Genomic DNA, 17,886 nt, shown 5'->3' on the forward strand with positions numbered 1-17,886 from the left:
CAAATTTTTCAAAAGTAAAAAAAAAAAAAAAAAAAAAGGTTCAGCACCTCTCTGTTCTTTCAGCATGTAAAAGAATTAATTGTATGAAAATGTGAATCATAGTAAATCAGCTATATTTGCTTGATGCGAAGACAGACCTGTGTCAGAAGGTACAAAAGATGGTCAGAAAGTATAACAGGTAACTGCAACATGGACCTCTTCTAAGCACAGAATTTCTCTAGATCGAGAGCTGCTTTGTCAAGACTTGCTCAGTCTGGGAGGCAAGAAGCTTAATTCTGATACTTGGAGTATGGCTTCTTGGTAGAAATAAATAAATACGTAAATAAACAAATCATTATTTAATTAAATATCAGTATAAGCAGGAACTCTATCAAAGTTTGACAGCTGGGGCTGGATGGAATGGATATCTGAGTGAGTACATTTGTAGACGGCTTTTAGGTAATAGCATTGTCCTCTTAAGGGTTTTTATGTGTATTACTTTATTCGATCTTCACAATAACCCTGTGAGATAAGTACTGTAGTTATTCTCATTCTAGGGATGAATAAACAAAAGCACATAAATCTCTGAACACACAGGACCAGGATTAAAGTCAGGCAGGTGGATCCAAGCTGCACACTCATAACCCCTGTGGTAGGCTGGATAATGGTCCCAAAGGCATCAGGGTCCTAGTCCCTGGAACCTGTAAACCTTACCTTACATGGAAAAGGACTCTTTGCAGATGTGCTTAACCATCCTGAAAGGGAGAGGTTATCCAGGATTATCCAGGTGGGCCCTAACTGCCATCACAGAGGTCCCTATAAGAGAAAGATAGAGAAAGATTTGACACAGATAGAAGAGGAGGGGCCATGGGATTGCAGAAGCAGAGACTGGAGCGATGCTGCTACAAACCAAGAATGCTGGCAGCCACAGAATCTGGAAGAGGCAAGCTTTGGAGTCTCCCAGAGAACTTTTGGAGGAAGTACAGCTTTACTGTCTCCTTGATTGTGGCCCAGTGAAACTGATTTCACATTGCTGGCCTCCAGACTATGGGAAAATAAATTTTGGGTATTTTAAGCCAGTAAATTTGTGGTCATTTCTATAAGAAATAAATGCAAGCATTATGTAGTACTCCTCCTTCAACAGACCTACATAATGGGGTAGCCTGCTTATAAATAGCTGCTGAACTTGAACAAGGAAGTTAACCTCTGAGGGTTTTAGATGTATTATCTATAAAGCAAGGGGGTTGAACTGTGTAATTTCAAAGAGTCTGTATAGTTACCATAAGAGAAATTGTTTCCAGATCTTCAGTAAACGGGTTTACCAGATTATTTTGGAAATCGATTTTAATTCAACATTTTTTAAGGATCTCCTATGTACTAAGCACCAAGCACCGAGATATATTTGACCCTAAAGAATTTTTAAAATGAAAAAAAAATAAAATAGCATTTAATTGGCTGGGATTATTTACTTTATCTTCTTAAAGTGAAACTTGGGGCACCTGGGTGGCTCAGTAGGTTAGGCCTCTGGCTCTTGATTTCGGCTCAGGTCATGATCTTAAGGTTTGTGAGATTGAGCCCCGGATCAGGTTCTGAACTCACTGCTCCTCCCCCATTCATGTGCTCTCTCTTTCTCCCTCTCTCAAAATCAATAAATAAATATTAAAAAAAATAAAGTGAGGGGGTCTGGGTGGCTCAGTTAGCTAAGCGACTGACTCCGGCTCAGGTCAGATCTCGTGGTTCGTGAGTTCAAGTCCCACGTCAGGCTCTGTGCTGACAGCTCAGAGCCTGGAGCTTGCTTCAGATTCTGTGTCTCATTCTCTCTCTGCCCCTCCCCCACTCGAGTTCTGTCTCTCTCCCTCTCTAAATAAATGAATAGGGGCGCCTGGGTGGCGCAGTCGGTTAAGCGTCCGACTTCAGCCAGGTCACGATCTCGCGGTCTGTGAGTTCGAGCCCCGCGTCAGGCTCTGGGCTGATGGCTCGGAGCCTGGAGCCTGTTTCCGATTCTGTGTCTCCCTCTCTCTCTGCCCCTCCCCCGTTCATGCTCTGTCTCTCTCTGTCCCAAAAATAAATAAAAAACGTTGAAAAAAAAATTTAAATAAATGAATAAATAAACAAGCAAACATTAAAAAAAACCTTTTTTTTAATAAATAAAAAAATAAAGTGAAATTTAACAGTGATGTAGTATCTGCTAGAAAGATGGCTATAACTATGCAGACACACCCCATATCAGAAAGTTTTGTGTAGTGAACTCTCAGTTGGGAATGCAAATTGCAACATATCTTGAATGGTAACTCCTGCTTAGTTGTAACCTCCCAGGGTTCTGTGCTGGGGAAGCTAAGTGAGGCTAAATCCAGACTCCAGAGAAAAGAATATAATGACTTACACTGTCATGGAAGGCACTGGTGCTGAACGTTTGCTATTTCTACTCCAAAGAACAAGAGCTGAGAAGAAATCATAACCACTCTGGACACATTCCTACTTACCTGAAAGAGATTCAGGGTTTTGTTTACATAGCAACCATAACAATGAAGACACTGGTTCAGAAAAGAATGTGGGAACATATTTATCCTATGTAGTCATCAAAAATTACAGAAATAATTACAAAGTGTCTTTCCAGCCATCAAGAAACCTCTTGTTTCTCCTGACTCATGTGCTAATAGTTTCCATTTATTTAAAATGGAATCGTTTTCATTTATTTAATATTCTGAAATCCTAACATTTATTGCCTAACATTATTTCTGAAAGTACGCAAGGGAACATAAATTAATAATTATACAATGTGAATTCGGAAAATGTTATATATGGAATCCTACTAGCAGAAACAGCTCTGCCCACCAAGGTCTGTTTCTTGGTTAAGCGTCTGAGAGTCAGAAGGAAGAAGAGCTATGGGGAGAAATCCAGAGGATTGTCTCTGAGGTAAGAAAGAAGCCGCAAGAAACATTAAGTTAACTTTGACACACTCACCACTGAATTTGCTAGACCAACGTCTCAAAGTGGCAGTTCATAGGCCCAATATAGCTTACCAACTTCTCGGTTCGGCCCTCAAAATATTGGCCCACGAAAGAATTCTTGATAAATTTTAAGTAGTTAACAACCTATAGGATTAGAAAAAAAGCTCACATAATGACTGGCATTACCAGCTTCTGTTACCAATGAAATATGGAGCCTGTGGGCCCGAGTCTGCATTCCTTATTGGCAACATGCAACTTACTGCTTGAGTAACAAGAGCAAAAAGTAAAGTGGATTGGTTTTGTATTCTTGTCACTATTAAAATTTAGAAATGAAAGATAGCCCGGGTAGGCATCATGTTTCAAGAAAAAAAAAAAATTCTGTGCCTAACTTTCTATCATTTATTGTCACCTGCATGGTCCCTAGATACATGTGAAATTTCAAAAGCTGTGCTAGACGCTGTCAGCCGTCAGCCTATACAAAAGCTTTCTGCTGCTGACACTCTGGAAATACCAGTAGAGGGACCATTAAGAACCAGGTGGTAAGAACCACACTGCAGAAGCAAGTTTGCTTGGTTTCCACAACCTCCCAAAGCCTCCCTCCTGCTGCCTACAAGATCTAGCCCAGCACCATACATATCATGGGTGTTCCATAAATAATCAACAGTCAGTCATTAAGTGGTTCACATATTTAAGTGGTTCACATATTTAAGTGCTGTGTATAAAACACACCTGTGGGACCATTTAAAAGTGTAGATTTCCAAGGCCCAACCTGAGATGAAATCTGCATTGTTATCAAGCACAGAATGGCAGTCCTTGGATTTCTCTTCGTGAAATATCATCTTCAATAATTAGTCCGTCACACTCATAATTTTTTTGTCTCACTTGATTATATTTATTTTGACTAGTAATGATAATACCTAATACCTGTGTAGTGTAATAAATTTGCTAATACAGTGGGGAAAGGTGGGGTGGGGGAATATTATCTTTTGGGCACATATATCCCAGGTACACACAATGTTAAGATTTTATAGGTCTTCCTATATAACCTATAATATAGTAATTATTATGCCCATTTTTCAGCTAAAGAAACTAAGGCAAGGAAAGGTTAAACAGTGTGCTCAAGGTCACACAGCTGGCTCTGAACCCAGTTTTCTCTATGCAAAGACTCTGCTCTTAGCTACAATGTTATCTTGCCTCCCAGAACTTTCAGATTTTCACAGTGACCTACAATAAAAAAATATATTTATATCATGGTCTTCTTACACATAGAAATACACACAGATATATATGTGTGTTTGTGTGTGGTTATATGTATATGTATATACATATATACACACACAATGCTATGTATGATACATCTTGGCATTTTCTGTTCATTCGGTTTCATATCTTTAATGTTGTTTTTCAATCCCCTAAATTGATTTCATAACTCTTTAAGGGGACATGACACATAAGTTTGAAAAACATAGCAATAAACCTTAAATTCCAAAAGACAATAAGGAATATTAGATACTATAGTTTATAGACAATATGGCTAAAGTATGCAAGAAAACGACATGCTGAAAATTTACTCATATGAGTAATAATCTTTCATTCCAGACCTCTCTGAGTATTAATAATAGAAATTGTTATCATTTATTACATGTTCTGTGCTTTATAATCCTTAGAAAACTTCTCACATTCAATATGTCTTTTAATATTCACAAAACTCTATGACGTATAAAACTCTATGAGGTATAAAAGAAATGAAACAACCAACAGTAATAATGCAATATTTCATTTATCTTATTATTATTCTGTGGAATTTAAGAATAGTCTATTGAAGTTTACCCATTGGAGAATTCTTTTTTTTTTTTTTTTTTTTTTAGGTAATGGATGCTTTGTTATTGGAAAATCAGTCATTAGTTTTCCTAATATAAATTAGGAATTCCTGGTGTTTTAAAAAAGCAGGAGATATATATTTCTTTTTTAAACAACTTATTGTCAAGTTAGCTAACATAGAGTGTATACAGTGTAGTCTTGGCTTCGGGAGTAGATTCCGTAATTCATCATTTAAACACAACACCCAGTGCTCATCCCAACAAGTGTCCTCCTCAATGCCCATCTCCCATTTTCCCCACCTCCCCTAACCCCCACCTCCATCAACCCTTAGTTCTCTATATTTAAGAGTCTCTTATGTTTTGCCTCCTTTGTTTGTAACTTATTTTTCCTTACTTTCCCCTATGGTCTTCTGTTAAGTTTCTCAAATTCCACATGTGAGTGAAAACATATGATATCTGTCTTTTTCTGACTGACTTATTTCATTTAGCATAATACCCTCCAGTTTCATCCACATTGTTGAAAATGGCAAGATTTCATTCTTTTTCATTGCCAAGTAGTATTCTATTGTATGTATATGGATAGAAAGATATAGCTATAGATACAGATATAGATGTAGATATGTATCTTCCACATCTTCTTTATCCATCCATCAGTTGATGGACGTTTCATCACATTAATGGAAGAAAGGGTAAGAACCAGATGATCCTGTAAATAGATACAGAAAAAGAACTTGACAAAATATAGCATCCTTTCTTAATAAAAATCCTCAAGAAAGTCGGGATAGAAGGAACATACCTTAACATCATAAAGCCATATATGGAAGGTCCACAGCTAATATCATCCTCAATGGGGAAAAACTGAGAACTTTCTCCCTGAGATTAGGAATATGACAGGGATGTCCACCCTCACCAATATAGTTTAACATAGTGTTTGAAGTCCTAGCCTCAGCAATCAGAAAACAAAGTGAAATAAAATGTATCCAAATTGGTAAAGAAGTCAAACTTGCACTTTTTGCAGATGACATGATACTCTACATGGAAAATCTGAAAGACTCCACCAAAAAACCACTAGAACTTGATGCGTGAAGTCAGCCAAGTCACAGGATGTAAAATCAATGTACAGCAATCAGTTGCATTTTATACACCAATAATGAAGCAACGGAAAGAAATATCAAGGAATCAATCCCATTTACAGTTGCACCAAGAACCATAAAATACCTAGGAATAAATCTAGCCAAAGAGGGAAAAGATCTGTATGCTGAAAACTGTAGAAAGCTTATGAAAGAAATTGAAGACACAAAGAAATGGAAAGTCATTCCATGCTCATGGATTGAAAGAACAAATATTGTTGAAATGTCAGTGCCGCCCAGAGCAATCTATACATTCAATGCTATCCCAATAAAAATAGCACCAGCATTTTTCACAGAGATAGAACAAACAACCCTAAAATTTTCATGGAACCACAAAAGACCCCCAATAGCCAAAGTAATATTGAAAACGAAAGCCAAAGCTGGAGGCATCACAATGCCAGACTACAAAGCTTGTACTATAAAGTTGTAATCATCAACACAGTATGATATTGGCACAAAAACAGACACATAGACCAATGGAATAGAATGGAGAGCCCAGAAATGGACCCTCAAATGTATGGCCAACTAATCTTTGACAAAGCAGGAAAGAATATCCAATGGAAAAAAGACAGTCTCTTTATCAAATGGTGTTGAGAGAACTGGACAGCAACATACAGAAGAATGAACCTGGACCACTTTCTTACACCACACCTTATACAAAAATAAATTCAAAATGAATGAAAGAGCTAAATGTGAGACAGGAAATCATCAAAATCCTACAGGAGAAGACAGGCAACAACCTCTTTGACCTCAGCCGCAGCAACTTCTTACTTGACATGTCTCTGAAGGCAAGGAAAATAAAAGCAAAAATGAACTATTGGGACCTCATCAATATAAAAAGCTTCTGCACAGCAAAGGAAACAATCAACAAAACTAAAAGGCAACCAATGGAATGGAAGAAGATATTTGCAAATGACATATCAGATAAAGGGTTAGTATCAAAAATCTATAAAGAACTTACCTAACTCAACACCTGAAAAACAAATAGTCCAGTGAAGATACGGGAAGAAAATACGAATAGACACTTTTCCAAAGAAGACATCCAGATGGCTAAGAGACACATGAAAAGATACTCAACATCACTCATCATCAGGGAAATACAAATCAAAACCACATTGAGATACCACCTTACACCAGTCAGAGTGACTAAAATTAACAATTCAGGAAGCAACAGGTGTTGGCGAGGATGTAGAGAAAGGACAACCCTCTTGCACTGTTGGTGGGAATGCAAACTGGTGCAGCTACTCTGGAAAACAGTATGGAGGTTCCTCAAAAAATTAAAAATAGAATTACCCTACGACTTAGTAGTACTAAAAATTTATCCAAAGGATACAGGAGTGCTGATTCATAGGGGCACATGTACCCTGTGCTATCCACAATAGCCAAATTATGGAGAACTCTTGACTTCATAGTGTCAGTCTACCACATTGCCAAGATTTGCCTTTTAAAAAATATTTTATTCAAAAATAAATAAATAAATAAATAAATAAATAAATAAATAAATAAAAAATATTTTATTGTAATGAATCTTTCTGTACAACAAAGTAATATTGCTGAGGAAATAAATATTTTTTAATAAATATAAACAATTAAAAAAAACTTAGAGTAAGGACATAGTCATTATCTTTAAAAAAAAAAAAAAAACAGTATCAGCAACCTGCCTACTCAGACACTATAGGGACATCTCTTGCTGATATTTTCTTTAGGTTTCCTTTCAAAATCAGTGGGGCTCACAGGTGTTTAGATGGTAGTGTGATGCATTATACTCAAAAATGGCCTGTGCAGCCTTGACTTTTCAGTCGTAGGCGTTACTCACCCTTTTTGGAGTGTCAGGCAGAGATGCTCAAGGGATGGAGATGTGATTTTCTGCCCCTTCCATAAATATGCACATTGACATGATGGGGCTTTCTTACATGCTATTTTGGGTAGGCGTTCCCCTCCCCATCTCTCCATGGAGACAGAAAATTACTTTTGTCAAAGTTATTCTCAATGCATTTACAATCATCCAAGTTTTAATTTTAGTTGGCTTTTATGATTGCTTCCTTGGATTTGTATAAAGAACTTTCTGGTATTTTTAATACTGAATCATCTGGAACCTATCATTTTCCCTGTTTTCTCTTAGCTATACCTATAGATCCAAGTATCCAAAAATTCCATGAAAATTGTTCTGGGGGAAAATTATAAGCTGTTGTCTTCAAAGATTCGCCAACTCCTTTATTATTTAAAAATGATTTCTCCTATTGTTTCTTTTAGATACTAGTCATTGGTATAGCTCCTTAAAGATCCATCACAACCAAGAAGTATTTTATTCAACACAGGAAAACCTTTTTCCCCTCAAACACATATTTAAAATGTTAATCTAGTCAGTCATTGGCCCTTTTATATAGCAAAAGAGACCTTCAGAAGCATCCAGACATTTATTTTTATTTTAGAAATTAGGAAAGGGAAAGGCCCAGTCTTCGAACTCCCAGTTAGTCTTCATTTCTGTTCACCACATTGCCAAAAAGCAGAGTTCATGTTTGTAGAATGCCATTAATTAGTGTATTCCACTTCATAAATAATTCGTAACCACAGTAGTATTATTTTGCAAAAGAAAAAAAAATCATTGAAAGCGTCAAGATTCTACAATAGAAAATGAGACGTCGTATGTGCCCATGCATGTAGGGGTTCTGAAAGGCTTTCTTTGATTACTGTGTAAATGGTAAATAGAAATCCATATAGTTTCAAGTCTGATTCTACATCTGCTAATTGGATTTTGCTGTATGGATTTAGTAAGCCAATATTCATGCTCTTAAGTAAACATCTCTCAGAATGCATGCATATGACAAAGCTGGTTTTTCTTTTAATCGCTGGAATCAACGACTAAATCGGAGGTAGGCCAAGTTGACTTTGCAAAAGTAATCTAGGTTATAATGAAAGGACTTTATACTTATTTTACTGTCAGCAGAACTAATGGAAAGAAAACAGAAATGTAGAATCCTAAAGGTCTTCCAAGGGCAGAAATTCATCTCTTTTCCTGACAGGAATACCCACATTATTCTGAACCGTTCTGTTTTACATCTAATTCCTGGCTGACAAATGTCCGTTTTTCATGCTTATTCATTCGTCACCCTTGTGTTCTCTCTGCCTGCAAGGCATCCAGCCTGCCTTCTATCACATCTTTGCAAATGATAAAGGATATGCTTAAAACGTTACCCACCCTCCCCTTGCAGAGGCATCCAGAAGTGAGCAGCTGCATTCCTGGACAACCACAATATATTCTATGCTCATTACACAACCTGAGAGCTAGAAAAGAGGGTTTATGGCAGAAATTAAAAGGATTTTGCAGGAAGAAGTATTGCCTCGTGGGGGGTTAAATGCGAGATCATTTTAGAAATTACATAAAATTTATATGGAGTTTAAAGCCAAACCATTAAAATGAAATAATTACAAGGTATTCAACGATGGCTCAGTTAAACCTGTCTCTCGAAGGATGTGCCTCTGATGTGTGGTCACCATTCTCAGTTAGGAAACAGGGATCCTCCTAAGAAGTGCCTTCATATGGCAGGAATTTGAAAACCATGCCAAAAACTACACCATATCCTAAGAATTACAGCATGCTGCATTCAAACCCATTGCCTCTTACTGGTGCTGCTGACTTCTGTCATCATAAAATTTTTGCAAAAGAGCAGTAGGTTCTCATGATGGTCATATTGCCAGTTCCCGTGCACCCCTCAACCCAGCTTGGCTTTCACTTGCCATTCACACCTAAATGTCCCAAACCAGTGGCTTCTTCACCCTTCTGAATCCTTCCCTGCATTTGTCCTGTTGGCCTCTCATCTTGTTAAAACGTTATTCTCCTCTTGGCTCCTCTGACACATGTCTGTTTGGTTTCTCTCTTGCCTCTTTGTTCATGCCATGTCATTTTGCTGGCAGCCTTTTCTTTTGAATGTTGGTGTCCTGTATGTTGAGCACTCAGTCTTTCTCCTGGTGATGTAATCTGTTTCCCATGCTTCGGTCGTCTCCTAGACAACAAAGCACAAATCGCTTACAAGGAGGTTTTTTATAAGTTCTAGTGTTTCTCAACTTGGGATGGATTTTGCCTACTGGGGACATTAGGCATCTGTCTGTGGGCATTTATTTTACCACAGCTGGAAGAGGTGCTCCTTGCTTTTAGTAGGTGACGTCCAAGGATGCTGCTAAGTATCTTGCTATGCACAGGACAACCTGACAACAGAGTATTATCCAGTCCCAAATGTCAGTAGTACTGAGCCTGAGAACACATGATCTGGATTTATTGCACTTTCCATTTGAATATCCTGTACACACCAAACTGAACCTGTACCAAGTACATCGCTATCTTTCTCTTCACTTTCCTTTCTAATTCTGTACTATATCATCTAGTGATGGTACCATCTTAACAATTGCAAGAGCTAAGAATATACTATTATTCTTGCCTCCTGGCACTCTCCAAATACTTGGGTCTTCTGAAATGTATGATCTTTTTATTTCCAGAATCTGCTTCTTCCTTCTCCTCTTCCTCCTCCTGCTTCCTCCTCCGCACTATCACTAGCCGAGTTCAAGACCCCGTCATTCCTCCTACTCTACTCAGATGGGTTCCTAACTACCTTCTGTCTCTTTACCACCACCTCTGTCACGTCTGTCACAATGAGGGGAGTATGATATCTGATCCCCTTCCTTTGCTTAAAAGCTTTTGAGGGCTTGCCATTGCTTAGCATGGCAGAAAGGCTCTCACAAGTAGATGTCAGCTTACCTTTTTAGTCTTGAGTCTTTTTATCTTACACATCATCATCTTAAGCACTTAAGCAAGTGTGTACCAAAGAATATAATACTAAATATTAAAATAATTTGTTTTAGCTATTTGGATGCATATGTACCTCATTCTTATTCTAAGCCCTCATTTTGTGATATGCTTATTAATTTAACCAAGAGAGTCGATAGGTTCTTAAATTTGAGAACTAATTCCAGTCATTATTTTTTCACCCTACCCCACATCAGATGGAAGTTTTTCAGAATGATTTTTTTTATAAACAAGATATATCTGGTCAAGAACATTTTGTCCCATAAAAATTGTCCACCGCTGCTATTATTCTTATTAGTACTTGGCATTTTGCCAAAATTTTTACCTTGATGCAGATCCAAAACAAAGAGAAACTACGTAAGAAAAGAAAGAGTTAAAAAAGAGAATAAAAGAAGAAGAGAGTAACAAGTTTTTAATGTTTGTGTTGGAAGGACACAGATTAACCAAAAGATGTCTGATGAAAGGGATGTCTGTAATAGCAAAATATGTACAAATCAAGTCTCAGAAGTTTCTAATGTAGCATTGGTTATTTTGCTGTAAGGCTTTCGGTAATTTGATAGATATGTTTCTTACATGTAAAATAAAGACATTATTTCCATAACTTATAAGTTCTAATAACTGTGGATTTTAAGTGTTTATTTTTGCAATATACTCAATTTCTTGATAATCAAATCAGAAGTGGCCTTCTGACAGAAATTTTGTCACCGTTTGGCAAGTCTCTTGTCTTACCTCAGATCACATATATCCATAATTTTCTCACAACCCCTAAGCTTTTGAAGGTTTTCTTATGCCGAGAAATTCAACAAATGGCAAGTTTTAACAATGGATTTTTTTTTCTGTCCGTGCTTCCTTCCAGATCGTGCTTTCTGATAGCTCCTTGAAAGACATTAGGAATATACCTCCAGAGTCTTTGGGTTTTCACAAACCACAGTTCAATAGGCTTAAATGGTACTTTTAGATTCTTAAGTCTTTATCAAAGATGTGACATGGAAGGATAGAAGCATTAATTTATAATCAAAATCAACTGGACAAAATTCCAATAACTTTTCATTGGAAGGAGATGAAACTGTATGTGTATGAAATAAAATGTTTAATATATTTTTTTGTTTATATAAATGTTGCTTCAAAGCTCTGTGGCGGAATCATTTATTTTTTAATTTTGGCATTTAAAATAATAAACTGATTTTTTTAATCAATAGTTTGTTTTTTTTAATGTTTATTTATTTTGAGAGAGCATGCACATATGTGCATCTGGGGGAGGGGCAGAGAGAGAGAGAGAGAGAGAGAGAGAGAGGGAGAATCCCAAGTGGGCTCCACGCTGTCAGCACAGAGCCCGATGTGGGGCTCAGTGATCTCACAAACTGTGAGATCATGACCTAAGCCAAAATCCAGAGTCAGATGTTTAACCGACTGAGGTACCCAGGCGCTCTAAAATGATAAACTGATTTCTAACATGTTTATTCCACCTATAACAATTTTTAAAAGTCTAATGCATATTTTAGCAACTATAACTATATAAATGTGTAATTAGACAGTTGGTATATTTGGGGAGAAATGACTATTTAATCTTCTAATTGAAGGATGGCTACATAATTACATATTACATATGTACAATTACATATGGCTACATAATTACATATTCTAGACTCATCCCCATAGTTACTCTTTTCTTTGCCTTGTGTTTGAGACATGTCAAGAAGCTATGTTCATTCTTTCAGGATTCCCGCATTCTGTTTTCGCCTCTGAAACAAAAAACTTCCTTTTGAGTTATTGATGAAAAGATCTGAGTTATTACAACTTTAATAGTATCTATTATGAAGAGAAAAATATGTATGTACATAACAGACTGCGTGTGTGTGAGAATCATGACAATGGGATTCTTTTGATAAAAAATGTGATCACCATATTTGGTTACCAAGCAATACTAGGGAAATGCAATTAATCAGTTTCACTTATTTTGAAAATTAGGTTCTCCAAAGCATTCCATTAAAGATTAAAGTAGAAGCAGTTAATAGCCTCTGAATTTCATGTTTTCCACCACACAGAATATAATAACCCCAACTATGGTATAGCACTAACAACATGTGGTGTGGTTAAAAAAATACAAAGACACATAAAATGCTAAACTGGAACATTTTTATAGCATTTTCCATAAATGGATAAATGTTAATTATTATTAGTTTTGTCATGTATTTTACTACCTGTGCTTTCCAGATCTACGGAAGACATTTGAGCAGGAACCCCTGGGAAAGGAGGTATCCCTGGAACAGGAAGTCTTGCTCCAGTGTCGACCACCTGAAGGGATCCCAGTGGCTGAGGTGAGTAACAAAAATTCTTTGCATTTAGCAAGTGGCATTTAGTTATTCTAACAGAGGCCTAATCCATGGCTAATGGTGCAGTGAATTAGGGTATGGCATGATGAATGTCTGGTAATGGAGTCCTAACTGCCTGCTGCTGGCAAAATAGATTGATTGAGAACTGATTAATGACTCGGGAGTCAATTAGAATGCCCCACTGGACAAAGCCACAGGCAGTTCGGTTTAATTTTGTCATTCTCTTTCAAGAAACCAGAAACATTGCTTTATTTTATCTGGCACTTATCATATGGAGAGGTGATAAGACTTAATAAAGTACCATCGGTTTTATTATTGTTCTTGAAAATATGCAAAAAGTGTAAGAAGAGTGTGTGTGTGTCTGTGAGCCTGTGCACCCCACATATATATTTCCTGTTCTGTGATGTAATCCAAAGGCCATATCTACGTACCATGAATAAAAACATGTCTGAGAAATAACAAGTGTCAATTAGTTTCCCACCATGAGCTTTCTTCCATCAAGCTCTTCTTTTTTTTTTTTTTTTTTTTTTTTGGCTAAAACAAAGCCTATTGACTATTAATAAAGTATTACAAATCAGATATATACCATGTTTTTCATTAGCACCAAATCATATGGTGTCCTTTGAAAATGCCTGTCTATGGGGGATAGGCCTACATGGCCCCAAGGGAGTGCCATGCCCTCCTTGAGACACTCACCATCATAGAGTATACTTGTTGAGGAAAATTGTCTAATACTGTATTTTCATTTGTTAACGAATAACTCTAAGCTCTCGAAAATGTTACCTTTTATGATTATTAGGAGACATCCTAATGGGCATCAAACACTATTGCCCTAGCTAATTGGGTATTCTGTGGGCCCAGAAACACATTCAGTTTGACAGGTGACATACATAGGTGCTAACCTGTTGGTCCTTGTTAACCTCCAAACTACTTTGAGTCCTTTGGAATTCTCACTGTTTTATTGCATGTGTGGAAAGAGGCATTTTTTAGTTGTTGCACCTGGGGCCCGAATATGAGCCAGCTGATTTGTTTTTTGTTTTTAGTTTTTTTGTAAAAATAAGTCTTGAATTCTCCTTTATGTATGAAATTGCAAAATAATATATTGACACAATATAGTTCAAAAAACGTTTCATAGTTAATAGTGTACTTACTATTAGCTTTCTCTTAGTTTTTCAGTCTTGTGAAGGTTGAAGCAAAGGTGGGAGCCAGCTCAGTTAGCTGATCTCACCACCACAAGATTAAACATCTGATTGCTCTTGGCAAATTATTATAAGTAGTAAATTAAGAAATTTAGGCAAAGCTCTTAGAAAACAGCTCCATTTTTTCTCTCACAGCCATTTATATCTCTCCATGTGTCAATGCAAAGACTCAAAGTAGTGTTCTTAAGGAAACTTTTTGTTTTATTTTGCAAGAAGGGAACTATTTTTTGCCCTGTTACTGGCATTCCGTGGTACTTTCTAACACTGCATCAGAGACTTTACATGATTATATCTGTTTTATCTGAGCTCATCAAAACCTTATCTTCCAACACTGATATATAATATGATTTACTGTGATGAAAGGAGGCAACTCTTCTCTATTCAGTATTTTATTTCACTTATTACAATCGTTCATCTGTCTCCTTAATTGTATTTTTAAAATTCTAAATGCAGTCCTCCACCAAACTACCTTAAAGACCAAAACATGTCCTGAGTAACATGTGTGTCCACAGCCTCATTTTTACCCAGCATTTCCTACAGATTGCTGATCCCTGCAAAGACTTTCAGTGAGGAGATCCTAGTAATTTTTTCATTTTTTTTGGTCTCTCCAACAAAGTGGTTCACTTTGTCAAGGAGTAAAGATTCATGACTGAAAACTAATTGGCTGTGAATTTTATTTGTATCATCAGTGGGGAAGAGACCAATTAACACTTGGCAAGCTCAAAAATCATATACCCATTTGACATTCAAAGAACTATATTTAATGCATTTTTTCCTTTTTTTTTTTTTCTGAAGTCAGAACAGACATCAAACGGTCTTGCTCAAGAGCAGGCTAATAAACTCCTAGGTAGATATTTTCCAACACCCTTAGAATCACCAAGATCAGAAAGCTAATAAATACCCTAATGGGACACATTACAATAGTCATTTGCTTAAGAGGAGCAGATAAATGAAAAAAAGAAAGGAATGAAATGTAACCTGGTGAATTAAAGTGTTATTAAATTATTTTGGTTGTATCATAAATGCATTCATTATTTAATATTTAAATTTTTTGAAGAATCTAAAAGCATAAATATAGCTTAGAGTGAAATGCTGATCTTAAAGATCAAACTCTTGCATTTTACCATAAGTAAAATTAATCATGAAGGTATACTGGCAAGGATTTGTGCTGCTTTTGTGTCCAAGACAAGTGATTCTGAAAAACTCAGATGGTAAATGCTCAATGGATACATGGTTTGATCAATTCAGTTGATGTTTGTTTTATATGTGTCTAGCTCCAATGAGCAAGTAGTCAGGTACATTCTTTGTAGAATATGAGGAAACAACTTTCTTCCTTCCCATACAAGTCAATAAATTTCTAAAGAACTCTACCAGTTAAAAAAAAATTTAATGTTTTTGTTTATATTTGAGAGAGAGAGACAGAGCATGAGCAGGGGAGGGGGCAGAGAGAGAGAGATGGAGACAGAATCCAAAGCAGGCTCCAGGCTCTGAGCTCTCAGCACAGAGCCCGACGCAGGGTTCAAACCCACGAAGCTGAGATCATGACCTGAGCCAAAGTTGGACGCTTAACTGACTGAGCCACCCAGGCACCCTGAGAACTCTACCAATCTTAAATTACAGTGGTATCACTTTTGATGCAGATAACATAGGCATTTCTGAGGTCATAAATAGCATTTAATATCATCCCCTATTTTGGCTCTGGTCTCTATTATAGAATGTTAAACTAATTTCCTCATAGAACTCTCGGTGTAAACCATTTTTAACTTTTTGACTTTGGGCAAGGTGTTTCAATTCTCTGTATATATGTTTTCTGAATTATAAAATGGAGATAACAATAATAGTATCTATCCAGAAGATAGTTTTGGAGTTCAGATGAGATGATACACATAAATCACTTGGACCATGTAGAAAGCTCAAGAAACATCAGCCATTTTTAGTATTATTATTATATGATCACTTACTGATTTACAGAAGACAAAATTCAAGCTCTGGAATTCAGAATAGCCACTAAGCACATTGTACCTATGCTGGGTGCTGTGGGGCTGTGAAGCTTCTGTCCTGTGAAAAATCACCAATATGCCCTCTTGTGTTCTCCAGCCAGGGCTTTGGTTAGAGTCCATAAATACTACAAATGAAGATCACATTGTAAGCTTCAAACAAGGAAAAGCCCTTATTTATTGTAAATATCTACTTCACAAATGACTTGTTAATGTAAATACCTACAGCAAGTCATGACATGGCTGCTGTCCTTGCTCTAATTTTTGAAGGTACTGGTGTCCATTTGGCCCTCATGATCCCAAGACATTGGATCAGCCTGCATATTTTATTTCAAAGAAGACATTTGGGCTGAGGCTACTTTTGGTAGTTCTCCTTTTCAGGGATAAAGGAAGGAGGGTGACAAAGTTTCAGAGGAGGAAGAGGCCAATCCAGATTTCTTATACCACATCTCTCTAAATGGTGACGCTTTGGGTAAGAAAAATTATGTTGTGGGCACCCCAGGATACAGCATATGGGTTCCAGAGCTCTAACCTTGGCTCTCCCTCCTCTGGTCTCCTTGCCACATCCTTTCTTTATATCTATTTTATTTAAGATATTTAACAACTGTATGACTTCCTTAGCCCTGAGGCAGAGTCTGAAGGCCTTGTGCTGTATCAGGCGTAAACCCTTCAGCTGCTGAATCATAGGGTGGTCCAGGGAGCCATCCAGTGCTGGGAAGGAGAAGGGGAGCGCTCAGTTCTTTAGCAGCACATACAGAGTTGTTTCAGCCATACCATAACACCTGGTATGGATGAACCAATGTGATTGGCTCCTATATACAATGATGTTTTATAGCTCCAACTACTACTTGCATTGAAATGTATCTGTTTACTCCTCTGCCTGCCTGACTAAACTGTGAAGAAATAAGGAGCAAACGGGTTTTGCTCATGTTTTATCTCTAATACCCACAGACTGAACCTATTTAGTAGATTCTCTAACTATATTTCATTAAATGAAGGAAAGAGTCCCTGTTGGATATGGCTACATTTCAGGAAACGGAGATGGAACTTTCCACAAAAAGGACGTTTGTCACCCCTGAAGTTGCAACCCTATTGAGAGAACTCAGTGTGGGGTGAGGGGTTTCATTAGTCTGAAGCCTGAGAGTGAAGTTCCAACCCACTAGGACCAGAAGGACAAAAAGGGGGGGCAATTGGAAGCTACTTTAGTTCAAGGAGTATAGGGCAGGTTAATAATAATCATATTAAAATTAAGAGTAGACCACATGGGAGAAAGGAAAACAACCACCAGAAACACTCTAAAATGATATTGCCCATGGTATTTTAGTGGTCCGTGCCAGGACCACACCAAAAGTACAATGTTTTTGTTACATTTCTGGGAAGGTATGTTGCCTCCCTTTCAATAGACAAGCCTCCCCATTTCCCTAAACAAGCCAGAAAATTAATACACTGATGAATGGGTGCTGGGTGTCCCAGTGTATCATAGCAGCACTCTGTAAAGTGAATCCCTCTTTCTCATCTTAGTTTATGCCTACAAAATGTTGTGTCACATGGTGAGCCAGAAATATACTCAGAGATACTTTATTTTATCAGATTATCTCTTTTGGAGAGTACTGGGATCAAAACATCAATGCATACAAGATTTGCTGGCATGGCAGAAGGAGCAAAACTGAATTTTT

At 37.2% G+C, this 17,886-nt stretch overlaps 1 protein-coding gene across 1 annotated transcript in view; it reads left to right on the forward strand.

The window, feature by feature from the left end:
* Positions 1–17,886, forward strand: part of UNC5C (unc-5 netrin receptor C) — a 305,644-nt gene that overhangs the window by 193,027 nt on the left and 94,731 nt on the right. Inside the window, exon 5 of the mRNA XM_015542240.2 lies at positions 12,896–12,999. Coding sequence (XP_015397726.1) covers positions 12,896–12,999 — 104 coding nt within the window. The remainder of the gene's footprint in view (positions 1–12,895; positions 13,000–17,886) is intronic.

The sequence above is a fragment of the Panthera tigris genome, chromosome B1 (assembly GCF_018350195.1).
Source record: "Panthera tigris isolate Pti1 chromosome B1, P.tigris_Pti1_mat1.1, whole genome shotgun sequence".
Taxonomy (NCBI): Eukaryota; Metazoa; Chordata; class Mammalia; order Carnivora; family Felidae; genus Panthera; species Panthera tigris.